Genomic DNA, 12,613 nt, shown 5'->3' on the forward strand with positions numbered 1-12,613 from the left:
TGTTTAAAGTCCTTTCTTTGGTGAGTTGTCAGGCTCATGGGCATTTTTGTCTGTAATGTGGTTAGTGGGTAATCAGTAATGCATACTAAGTCTGTATCTGTGACCCTTACAACACAGCTACTCACATTGACTCTTGGTGAATTTCTGCCTCCTATGTTGCTAAATACCTTAAATTACAAAGATGCATCAGAATATGCCCTCTTACCATCCTTTATTATTGGATAAATCTACCAGCTATCTCAAATACATTCAGAGAGAGGCAAATGTGCAATATAGTAAATTGTCTTCGATATATGTATTGCTCTTTTGAGATAGGGTCTCACTGCATAGCCAGGCTGACCTGGATATGGTGTGTACCATGCTGGGTTCAAACTCACAGACTCCTGCCTGCCTTTGCCTCCAAGTACTAAGATTAAAAGCATTCACTAGCACACCATATACTAGCTATAATTAAGATTTTCTTTTTTGTTTTATTAGTTCCATGAGAATTTTAACAAATGTGTTTTATTCATAGTTGCCCCTTTCCTCAGCTCCCAGATCCTTTACTCTCTCCCTATTCACCAAACTTGGTGCCCTTTTTTCTCCTCACACTTAAATTTGTGCTGTCTTGTCCTTACCAGGGGCTCCACTCTTCAAGAAAACTCCCACTCCCTCTTACAGCAGCTGTCAGGGCTCTTCAACTAGGGGAAGGACTTTGTGCCACCTCCCATACCCATTCTGGTATTCTGCTCTGGCTTGACCTTGCTTGGAGCTTCAGCATGCTGTTGTAACTACTGTGAGTTAATATGGGCAGCTGTCTTTCTGGATCTAGAGGACACTGGTTTTTTTTTTTTTTTTTTTTTGTATTCATCCACCACCTCTGCTCTTAAACTTTTCCTGCCTCTAATCCACAGTGATCCTTAGTAGAAGGGTATATGATGGAGATGTCCCATTTTCAATACCTTGGACAGTTGTGGGTTTCTATGCTAATCACTCTATACTGCAAATAGAAGATTCTTTAATGAAAGATGCATTAATTTACAATCATAATTGTCAGTTATTAGGAATTAGCTTAACACTATGTCCATTTAGCAGAATACAAATATTAAGTTCTCCCCTCAAGCCTATGATCTAACTAGTCCCAAGTTCTTGGCCTGAAAATATTGTCAGGTAGGTCTTTTATCTTGTAGAGCAGAACTTAAATTCACCCAGAAAGTATTGCTTACTCCGATGATGTTCATGACACCGTTTCATCAGTGGGCATGTCTTCCCAAACCAGTCATTACTGTAGCTCAAAAGAATCACGCCGTGGTAAGACTGATGATTACTTTTATCTAGTAGCATGTATAGCAACTTCCAGCACTTTGAAAATTACCCTGTAAGGATCAAGCTTCCAAGTGAGTATCAGCTTGATTTATTATGTTCTGTGACTCAAGAAGATGGTGTCTTTAGCAATAGGGTTTTACTTTAAGGTTTTGGAGGGTAATAAATAACATTATCAATATGACACCTCACTGGCTAACAATTCCAAAAGAGGTACAACTCATTCCTGGAACTGGTTGTTATTGTTGCTGTTGTTGTTGTTTTCTTTTGTCAACTTGTGATATCTCATAGGGTATTGCCATCCCATTAGAGTGACTCCAATTTAACTGTGTGTGTGTGTGTATGAATATTTAAGCTTCTATAGCAGAAGGTAATGACTTTTTTTTAAAAAAAATCTTAGTGTTACTTGTCTCTTCCACCCCCTTTTTTTCCTGCCTATATCCTGCTGTCCTACCCCAATTCCAATTTCTCCCTTCCTGTTTCATTAATACCCTTTAAACCTATGTATTCTTTATCCTATCGCTTGAATGACCACAAAGACTGGCTTCAAGAGGGGGGAAAGGGGAATACTTATTCACTTCCGGGGGTATGCAAACTGGTGTAGCCACTATGGAAATCGGTATGTAAGGTCATTAATAATCTGAAAACAGATTTACCAGATGATGTAGCTACACAACCCTTGGCTATATATCCAAAGGACTCTATCCTACACTAAAGATGCCTATTCTATCTAGAATAGAGATATCCTACTCTATCCTACACTAGAGATGCCTATTCTGTCTAGAATAGAGATATCTTACTCTATCCTACACTACAGATACCTGTTAATCCACCACTGTTCTATTTGCAATAGCTAGAAAATGGAAAGAGCCTAAATGTCCATAAATTGATGAATAAATATTGAAATTATCACATATTTACACAAAGGAATACTATTCAACTGTTAAGAAAAGTAAAATTAAGAGATTAACAGGTAAATAGATGAAGCTGGAAGCATTAATTCTAAGCCCTGATCCTAAAAGACAAGCATTATATTTCTCTATCATTTGAGGATCTTATCTTTGGATTTTCATATACTTGTGCTTCATTGGGAATATCTGTTGAGGTCAAAATACTAACAAAGAATAATGGGGATGGTGTGGGTCTTCTGGAAATGGGAGAAAGAAGGCAATGGTACTTAGTGGATTTTTAATGAGTGTTAGAATTTTAACGAATGTTAGGTACTTTATACAATGTCTTTCTAAATACTTCTCAGAAATTATCAAGTTGATGATCCCGTACTGCAGATAAACAACCCTCGATTGGAAATGGGTAGGCAAATCCTGCCAAAATAAATAATCAGATTCCAATCTCTTGACACAGGTAATTTGTGTTATTCATCTTTGTATTTTTGCTAGCTAACAGGGTGAAAGTGTTTAATAACTTAATTTTCAAATAAATACTTGGATTAAGAGATAAATGTTAGTAACTTAGCTAGAAAAATAAAATTGGAATTCCAAACGAGACTGTGAACTGAGAGCCCACACTCACCACTGTTTTTGGCCTCCTCTGGGAAGTGTGCAGGGCTCATAGCCAAACGAGGCACCATTGCAGGGAGAGTGCATCAAAGTTCCCAAAAAAACATCTCACTCAATAAGGTGCATCTTTATTCTTCTGTGTCATCAGCGATTTCATTAATCTAGGAGAAAGAGCTACTTATTTTTCTCTGCTCTCAGCGTTAAATGCGACTCATAAAGCCAGGTATTTTTTTTAATGGTACGCCTACTATTTGCACATCTTCTTGTGCCTATTAAAACACCACAAATCTTCGCCTGCTGTTTGCTTATGCTAAGGCTTCGGCCATCAGATATGCTACTTTAGCATGCTATGTGGCACGAAGATCCAAGTTTATTCATAATATAACAAAGTAGAGTTTGTTTTTTTGCACAGACTGAAGTTTGTTTCACTCAAGAATGTGAGTTGGTAGTTATGGCTTCACACCCAGGCAAAGTCAGTACCATTAAACTATCACATTTTTCTGTTTATGTTAACTAATTATTTCTCCCATTAAGAAAAGGGGGGATGGTTCTGTTAGCCTGGCCAGAGCACATAATGATTCCCACTGTTGGATGAACACTGTTGGACCTGTCTGCTGAAAAACGCTGTTATTTACCACCCACAAACTCATCAACAGTCCTGGCTCTCTGCAGAATCTGGATCCTCAGCCCTCCCCAACCCCTCTTGTCCTCTGTTCACCTCCACTTGGGAACATGGCCACTTGGAGAAAGGGAAGTTTCCCTTCCCTTAGAACCAGCTGGGGATGCTGACTCAGTACCTTACATGTTAACCCAGAGCAGAATGTGCTCGCTTTATGATGGCGTTTCTATTTGTGGTTAAGGTCAAGATCCTTTGCTCTTGATCCTTCAGACACCTTGATACACTCTCAGGATTAGACTGAACCAGTAGATCAGACGAGGTCATCACAGGAAAGTAATATGATTGTTCCTATTATTCAATTCAACTTTGAAATCTATCCATGAATTATTATTCTTTTAATAAATAAAGTAACATAATGTAGAGACTCTTATGTAAGTCTCATTAGATTGAAAGCCACAGTGTCAGTTCTTGCATTCATTTATTTTTTTGCATTAATAGATTTAGAAAAATGTAAGCAAAGACTATATGTTAGGCTGTAATGATTAAAAAGATTTTATTCTCTTATGTTTTATAACTTTCCCTTTTCTTTTTGCTTACCCCAATACACAAAGATACTTCATTAAAAGGGGAATGACAATTTAAAACCTCCAAGCAAACTAAAATTACTGCCAGTGGGAGATAGGCAGGAGCAGAGGGGAAATGGAATGTTCTCACATGAAGGAACCCAGAGATGGATACAAGGGCTCTTGGAGTTCTGGAATCTGAGGCAAATTCCCACGTATGTGCCTAGTTAGAACATTTCCTCTAATATAAAAATTAGTAAGTGAACACATTTGTTTTTAAAATACAGAATACCTGCTCTTTTCCCAACCTGTAATATTAAGAAAACTTAAAGTGAATAGAACTATCAGACCAAATATGTTCTCTCCTTTCCTTCTAACGTTTACAAAGTACAGAGATCACAGACACTAACTTGACCTGTGGACTTCATTTAAGAAGGGCTTCTGGGGTTGGATTCTGCCACAGTGCTGGAGCCTCACAGTTTCCTTTCATGCTGTCCCTCGTGGCTAGTTCTTCCTCAGTGCTGAAAGGCCTTTGCACTTGCAGGTCTTTGACTAGACTATTTCTCAGATGCACAAAGATGGCTTCTGTGACTTCTCCTCACCATCTAGGCCTCAGACAAAGAATAATGTCCAAATGCCCCACCTCACCACTGTGCTTATAGTAGCATCTCTGAGTGAGTCTGTGCTGTGTATGCCTGAGATCTGATTTAAACAAAATTTATGCAACTCTGCGTTTATGTTTCTATCAACTGGTAAGCACCATGACATCAAGAACTGGACATTGCCTTCACCCATGTATTCTCTATATTGTACTGAAAACCTTAATTTACAGCCCCTATGTTATATTCATGCACAATGAACTTATTTTCATATTTGATTCATCCTGACCCCACAGATTGGGTTAAGATAAATGTTGCCCTTGCTAACCAAGCTTACATCTAACTACCAAGTGTTCCACATATGGCGAATTTCAGGAATTATACCACTTCTACAGTTTTCTTAGAATTCTGAGTTGACTTGATTTTAGTGAAAAAAAAAGTAGCTATTCACTATTTAATGTTAGCCTCAGCTTAGGTAATTGGGAATTTGTTTTCACATACTTAAAGTATAAAACTGTTAGACTTATTAGAGAAAATTATTATTTAGGAAAAAAGGTTTACCAAGTTCCCAGAGAAATTATTCCTATGAAAAATAGTGTGTTCCATGCATTATAATAATGGTGGATCACTAACTATCCAAGACTCAGCAGATGTGAATGTACTTTTACTGCACCTGTTGAGAATTGTGTGAACTCAGGTGGACACTCAGTTTTCCAGTTAAAAGTGATAAGCTGGGATAAAAGATATGGCAGACTTGGCCATTCTAACAATTAATCTTTTTAGTTTGATATGATCCAGTAATTTTATTGTTTTTAAAAATGTTTTTCTTTTATTGAAGATTGACTTTCTCGTTGCATAATATATCCTGATTATGGCTTCCCTTCCCTGTGCCCCTCTCGCTTCCTCCCCACTTCCCTCCCAACCACAGCTATTCACGTTCTGTCTCTCATTACAGAGCAAACACACTTCTAAGGGATAATAATACAATAAGATAAAACAAAATCTAATACATCATGATAGGACAAAACAAATAGATGGAAAAGATCCCAGGAAAAGACACAAGAAACAAATATAGATTCAGAGACCCACTCGTTTACACATTCAGAAATCTCATAAAAACACTATTCTGGAAGCCATGATCTATACACAAAAGACCTATAGAGTAAAAAAAGAGTGTGTGTGTATATACACATACACATATATACATATACATATATGTATTTTTTTAAAAGCTTTGACTTGACATTATAAGACAAGGAACCTCAAAATATGTCGTTGAGTTAATTTTCTGTTGACCATCTACTTGTCTACTACTGGGCATGCAGCCTACCCTTAAGAGTGGTTTGCTTCCCCAGTGAGATTCCCCTGGAGGAAACAAAATTTGATGCTTTGCCTATGCACAGGTAAAACACCAAGTGAAGTATGTGTAGATGTGTATGTGCATGGTGGCATATGTATGTGGTATATTTGCATATATATACACATATATATTCACACATGTGTGTACACATATATACGACTATATGTATGCTTATATATACTTAAATAACAGTTGAATTTTAAATCATTTAATATACTAATATTAAACAGTATATCTAATAGGTAAATAGCATTTAAAGATAGCAATATTTCTTATGTCTGCATCCATAAATATAGCTGTTTCAATAGATTATCATTAAATAATAATAGCACCATGGGACTGTGAATAAGCAACTTTTTATTCAGTTATCACAGCGTGGGGATCTAAAATAGTGTTGGGGTTGGAAAGATGATCTTGTGGTTGAGAGCTTTCCAGAAAGCATGAGGACCAGAGTTCAGATCCCCAGAGTCCATAAAAATGCTGAGTGGATATTGCCCCTACCTGTAATTAGAGCAGTGGTTCTCAACCCATGGGTCACGACCTTTGTGTGTCGGGGAGGGTCAAGCAACTCTTTCACAGGGGTTGCCTAAGACCACCGGAAAACACAGATATTTATGTTACAATTCATAACAGTTGCAAAATTACAGTTATGAAGTAGCAATGAAAATAAGTTTATAGTTGGGGTGACCACAACACGAGGAACTGTGTTAAAGGGTCGCAGCATTGGGAAAATTGAGAACCACTGACTTAGACCCTCTGACTACATAGACAAGGGATTCCTAAAGCCAGCTTGCCAGTGAGACTAAACATATTTGGGAATTCCAGATTTGAATGAGATATCCTATGTCCTTGAATAAGCTGAGTGATTGACAGAGGTTCCCAAGGTCAGCCTCAGTACTCCATATCCCATCCCCCACACATGTACACATGAAATTAGAAAAAAAACAACATTGTATCCAATTAAATAATTATACATGTTCAAATAAGCTTTTGTGCCTACTTTGATATCTATCCCTAACTCTTCCAAATTGTTTAAAAGGCTAGGGAGGCCCAGCCATGGTCATCAACTTATAAATTAAGAAAAAAAAATCTCAATATTTTCTTGGTGTAGTTACCCAAAATTTGTAAGAGACTATTAAGTAGTTTTAATTTTTAACGTTTGATCTATCTTTAAAATGGTCTTGCTAGGCAATCAAGGAACCATGAATCATCCCTAAAGTTTCAGTTACCATAGTATCTCACTATAATAATAGAAGGAAACAATACTTCTGCAATCAAGTCTGCTTTGTATATTTCCTAACTTAGTCAAGATAACAAAACAAAAACGAAACACAGTCACATTTTCTCTAGGAAAATGGATTACTGAAGAAAAGGACATCTAGAAAAAAATTTTGTTGTTTAACTTTCTGTTAAGTATTCATCAATTTAACACTTGTTTTTATAAACACCATTACTGGATGCATCCTTTCAATTATTAATAAAAATCAATGTAATAAATAGTCACTCTGTAGAGAAGCTGGGACCTACCAAAAATTCTATCAAGAAATCATCAAATCAAATGAACTTCTTATCTCAAGAAACAGTGTGTAAGAGGGGCAGGCCTGAACCATGGTGAATGAGAGGTTTCTTCTCTCACTTCTTTCTCTCAGGGCTCCTGGGAGGGACTGGATGAGTGTTTTTGTTTTGCTTGTTTTCTTATTTTTTAGTTAAAATGGGATTTGTCAAATTTGTGAATATATAAAATTTTAATTAAATAAATTATAAAATCACAAAATCACTCGTATGTAATCAACACGTATATTGAATTCAATCAAGCCTGTCTTAAGGACCTAAAGTTTATTAAATTTGCATATCTTAACATTTTCCAGCTACAAGTCAATGAGGATCAGAGACAATGATCTGCAACACACGACAATTTATTTCTTTCGTATAGCAATTTAAATAGATGGCAGTTACACTTTAGAAATGGAGTAAAGGAAGGGAGGTCCAGGAAGCTTGCTGTGAGTTGTTGCATGGACTTCTTAATCAATTGGCTTCATGCATCATCAACAGTACAAGTCACAACTTGAAGCTTAGCAGCTAGATCATTGGAAGCCTTCTGAATTCCTGTGAATTTTACCCATTATCTCATTCATATCTGTCCGCTTTACATTAACATTTACCAATATTCAAAGGAAGCTGCCAGACACCAAAGATGTATATTTTAATCTCGATCACAGCTGTGATTTGTTTAGTAATTTTCAATGTTGCTGAGACCTAGATTTGAGTTTCAAAAATGAATCTTCCTGGTAGCTTCTACTTTCACAGGTCACAGAACATTTGCCACATTAAAATGTGTTATTTTATGGGACATATGCTCTTAAATATGAAGTTGCAGAAAGAAACAAGGTATCATTGAAATTTGCTCATTATTCATCCCTTTTCTTTTAAAAATTATTCTTTATTTTGTGCTACATTTCCTTATTCTTTAATCCATCAGGACTTTCTCAACGCCTTACATAGTAGCCACCAGAGATTCCCATGTACATCCCCAACAAACACTCCAAAGTAAGTTCTGTTCCTGTTCGATCATGCCATATTATGCCATGATATTATGATTAGAGTCCCCTTTCTGCTCCCCCAACCTGTTCTAATTCTCCACCTACAGACTTTCTCAACCCAAGTAGCACCTTCTCTCTCAAGAACTCAAAAACCCAACTTCTCAAACTACTTTCTTATCCAGGTGACTTCTGTTGGTTGCCTGATTACACCACTTTGGTGCTGTTAGAACCCTCATCCAATCCTTACCATACCACTCTGCCTTAGGTTGTTGGAAATTACCTTTAGCCTTTTACATAGAATACCACATTAAGCACCTTATGATCTCTAGGTCTGCCAACATGTTAGGGAAAAACTGTTTTAATATAAATCATATCACACACTCACGAGATAGAAACAGAATGATTGTCACTCCATGTTCCACAATGGATTCATTCCATAATAGAAACACACCGTAATGCCCCCAGTCTTACTGAGAGTCTTTATTCTTCCTTTATCTGAAACTTTTAGGCCCTCGCATCAAACTCATACCAGTCTCTTTTCAATTGGACCAATGATGGTGTTTCCTGCTCTAGCATGCCATCGACATGCATGTGTGCTGGTAAACTCCACTTATTTTCTAAGACAAAGTGGAAATTTCTACAAAGCAAAGCATCCCTTACATCTCCACTGCCATACCTTCAATGTTCTTCAATATATAACAACACAGAAAAAAATTGTTTGATAAATATAGCAATGTAGCAGTAAAAATAAAGTCAATAGAATAGGTCCAAAAGAAAGAAGCAGGACAAAGTAAAATTCTATTTTTTTTTTTTGTCTTACAATCACAGAATTTTACAGCTGAAAGAGCTCTTACAGGCAATCCAAAGTTTTTTTGCGGTTTCCATATAAAAAGTAAAAAGCTCTTGTCTTAAGATGAAGTTTGGGAAATTCGTATCTAGTTGTGTAATACTGACTATAATTTCAGTGATCCTTATACAGCATTCATGAAAGCCCTCACTACAGTATTCACCCATAAAAACAGGATCCCAGAATCTGAACTTCAAAGTCTTAACTTCTGTCATTTCCCATAGCCACCATATAAACTTTCCCAAAGAAAAAAATATTTTTTTTCATTTTTTGCTCAAACACCACTGTCCATATCATGCATTCTCTGACTACAAACAAGCAAATCCTCACCACAAGCAGGGACAACTGAACCTCCCTCAAATTTTCAAAAACTTTTTTCTTAAGGAAAAATACAGAAAGATTTGTTATATCACAATATTGACTTGCATCATTTCACTGGGAAAAGTTTTAGAATAGCAGGGAATTGAGCAAGGTCTTGGCATATCGTCCCATGTCACAGGAAATGGTTACCAATAGTTAGATGCACTCAGGGCTGTTTCTCAGAAGTTTATGAACATCCAAACCCAGTTATTTAAATGAAACATCTCAAGGAATGTTAGTGCTTGAGTCCCTGAAATTGTAAACCACATTAATATTAATAACTGATCTATTTAAAGCTGTTTCATCATTCATAAAAACTTGAGGGTACATCATTTCAAAATCACATTTTCTTTAAGAAACCGCATTTCAGAGGTATCGATATAACCGTGGGGACCAATTGGATCCATCCTCATTGAACCCGGAATCACTGCCTGACTGAACTGGAAGCAATTTTTTTTTTCAAGTATGATCTACTTTTCCACAGACAGGTTTTTGTGGAAATCTTTGCAGGTTGTACTTACAACTCTAGCTTCTGCTTCGATTCTGATTGCTTCTGAACACTCGGGGCTCTCCTGCACCTTTTGTGTTGAGGGTGTATCCCTCCTTAAAAATAGGTTCTCGTTTTTCTCCAAGTCCCCAGTGCTGAGTGCTTGGCATGAAAAATGTTCCTGATACTTGGAAAGGAGTTTCCCATACCAGTCCCTGAGGTCCCATAAAGGCAAAACCTCCTCGTCCACTTTATAGAACCACTCCACCCCACAGAAGAACATGTACAGGAAAAACAGCCTTCCCTTCCCCCACACGTTTCCTCAGTTTATTTATGAAACGTCTTGGAATGAGAATAAGCTGCTTGTGGTTCCTGTGGCTGATTCGGGGATGGTTTCCTGCAGGCCGGGGAGAAGCCGGTCAACCGAATGACCTCTGTGTAGCTAGCCCATATACCCCAATGAGAAGGTTCTTTGGTTTTATGGGTCCCGTTTCTAACTATGTCCAGAGGACTTAGTTTCTGCAATGAAGAAGTTAATAACCAAATATGACTGAGAAGACAGACTAATGATGTCAAGGTCTATTGGACCTCATGCCTTCCCTTGCTATTATACTCAAAATCTGATGTATTCCTCACAGGCTCATGTTCTGAAGACTTGTTGCCCAGCTTGTAAGTGATAATATCTGGGGAGGGGGGTGGAGCCTTTAGGTGGGGCCTAGCTGGTAGAGAAAGATTATTAACGGGGGGGGGGGGGACCTTTGAAGTTTATTGCCCAAAACCCAGTCCCCCCTCCCACTTCACTTCCTATTGGGGCACCGTATGACCGGAGGGCCTTGTTTCTGCAATAGAGTTTAGTAATCTTACAGCACTATGAAGACAGATTAATCGTGGCCATGTCTATTGATGTTTATACTGTCCACTATCAATAAAAGAAGTCAGAAATATGCTAAGATACCTGCGTGTCGCCTTCTGCTTAATCAAAGGAACATCGTTTTCCTCCTGGCATCTAGAAAGGCCTATAAAGGATTAGCGTTGTATATGAACAGAAAATCCCTTTGGAAAAAAGACAAGCTTGACGACAACATGAGACGTGCTCTTGTGTAGTCCTGTCAGGTGACACATGATGAACGTCTGAAGGCATGTTAAATGAGAGAAGCTCAAGTGAATGATGACTCAAACACTTCTTTATGTCTGTTTGTGATTGTCAGTGATCACTTATGACTGTGTTAAAAATCTCCGAAGGTGTGTTGGCAGTGATCCTCCCATTACACTAGCCCATCCTCAGTAAATACGCCTTTGACTTGAATGAGCAGATTTAAATAAGAGTCACAAAAAACTCTGAGGTCTCTCCCAAGGGACAGAAGAGTACACATTAATCGTGATAAGCACTGACATTTGAGCTACACAGACTTACTAATAAAATTTAAATGCTCTATTTAAATAATATTTTTTTACATTATTTCAATTTGAACAGTGAGAAGAAATTTTCAGAAAACCATTGGGCAGTGACAAGATGCTAATGCAGGTTCTGAATCAGTTTGAGTTGGATCAAAACGTAAACTGGGCTCTTAGGCCAGAGTTGAAAACAGATGTCCCAGACCTAATGTCCTTGCCCAGCCTCCTCACTCGAAGTGCATGTTATTATACCCGCTGAGAAATCAGAGACGTGTGCTTGTCATCTGTGACACACATAAAACCACGTCAATTTTACCCGTTTCAACGTGAAAAACAACAACTCACACAAACACACATATACACAGAAAGCAACAAATCCCCCATTTGCCATTTTCTTGGATGCTAACTCAGTAAGTATATTTTACTGAGGCTTTTCTGGTGAATTATTTGAATCAAATATATTATAAACTTACAAATGCATGAGTGTATGAGATTAAAAATTAAAAATAATATATTTTGTTAAGAAAAGTTCCAGGTTAAAACAAAAGGAAGAGGACACCTTATCTCACTCACCACTATCACCGAATTAAAAGCTAATCAAAGTAACATGTTCACAGACCGACAAGCCATTTGACTTTATATCCATGGTCTAACTTCTCTTTCTGTTTTCCTATTTTGTTTCTCCAGTGCATCCTAACGTCAGCCAAGGCTGCCAAGGAGGCTGTGCGACGTGTTCAGATTACAATGGATGTTTGTCATGTAAGCCCAGACTATTTTTTGTTCTGGAAAGAATTGGCATGAAGCAGATAGGAGTGTGTCTCTCTTCATGTCCAAGTGGATATTACGGAACTCGATATCCAGATATAAATAAGTGTACAAGTAAGTGCCCGTATCACTTTATATTTTTATCTTATCCTTGGGGATTTCTCCTGATTAAAACAGCTTCTAATAAACCTAAAATATTCAAAAGCAAGTAATATTTGCTTAATATTTAGAGTAACACATACATAGACATCCCTCAGAG

General features: G+C 37.4%; 1 protein-coding gene across 1 annotated transcript in view; it reads left to right on the top strand.

Moving 5' to 3' along the window:
- The window catches only part of Rspo3 (R-spondin 3), an 85,457-nt gene that overhangs the window by 18,010 nt on the left and 54,834 nt on the right, over positions 1-12,613 (top strand). Inside the window, exon 2 of the mRNA XM_050138184.1 lies at positions 12,277-12,468. Within this exon, the coding sequence (XP_049994141.1) occupies positions 12,277-12,468 (192 nt within the window). The remainder of the gene's footprint in view (positions 1-12,276; positions 12,469-12,613) is intronic.

The sequence above is a fragment of the Alexandromys fortis genome, unplaced genomic scaffold (assembly GCF_014885135.2).
Source record: "Alexandromys fortis isolate MF-2015 unplaced genomic scaffold, M_Fortis_MF-2015_v1.1 scaffold_14, whole genome shotgun sequence".
In the NCBI taxonomy this organism is placed as follows: domain Eukaryota; kingdom Metazoa; phylum Chordata; class Mammalia; order Rodentia; family Cricetidae; genus Alexandromys; species Alexandromys fortis.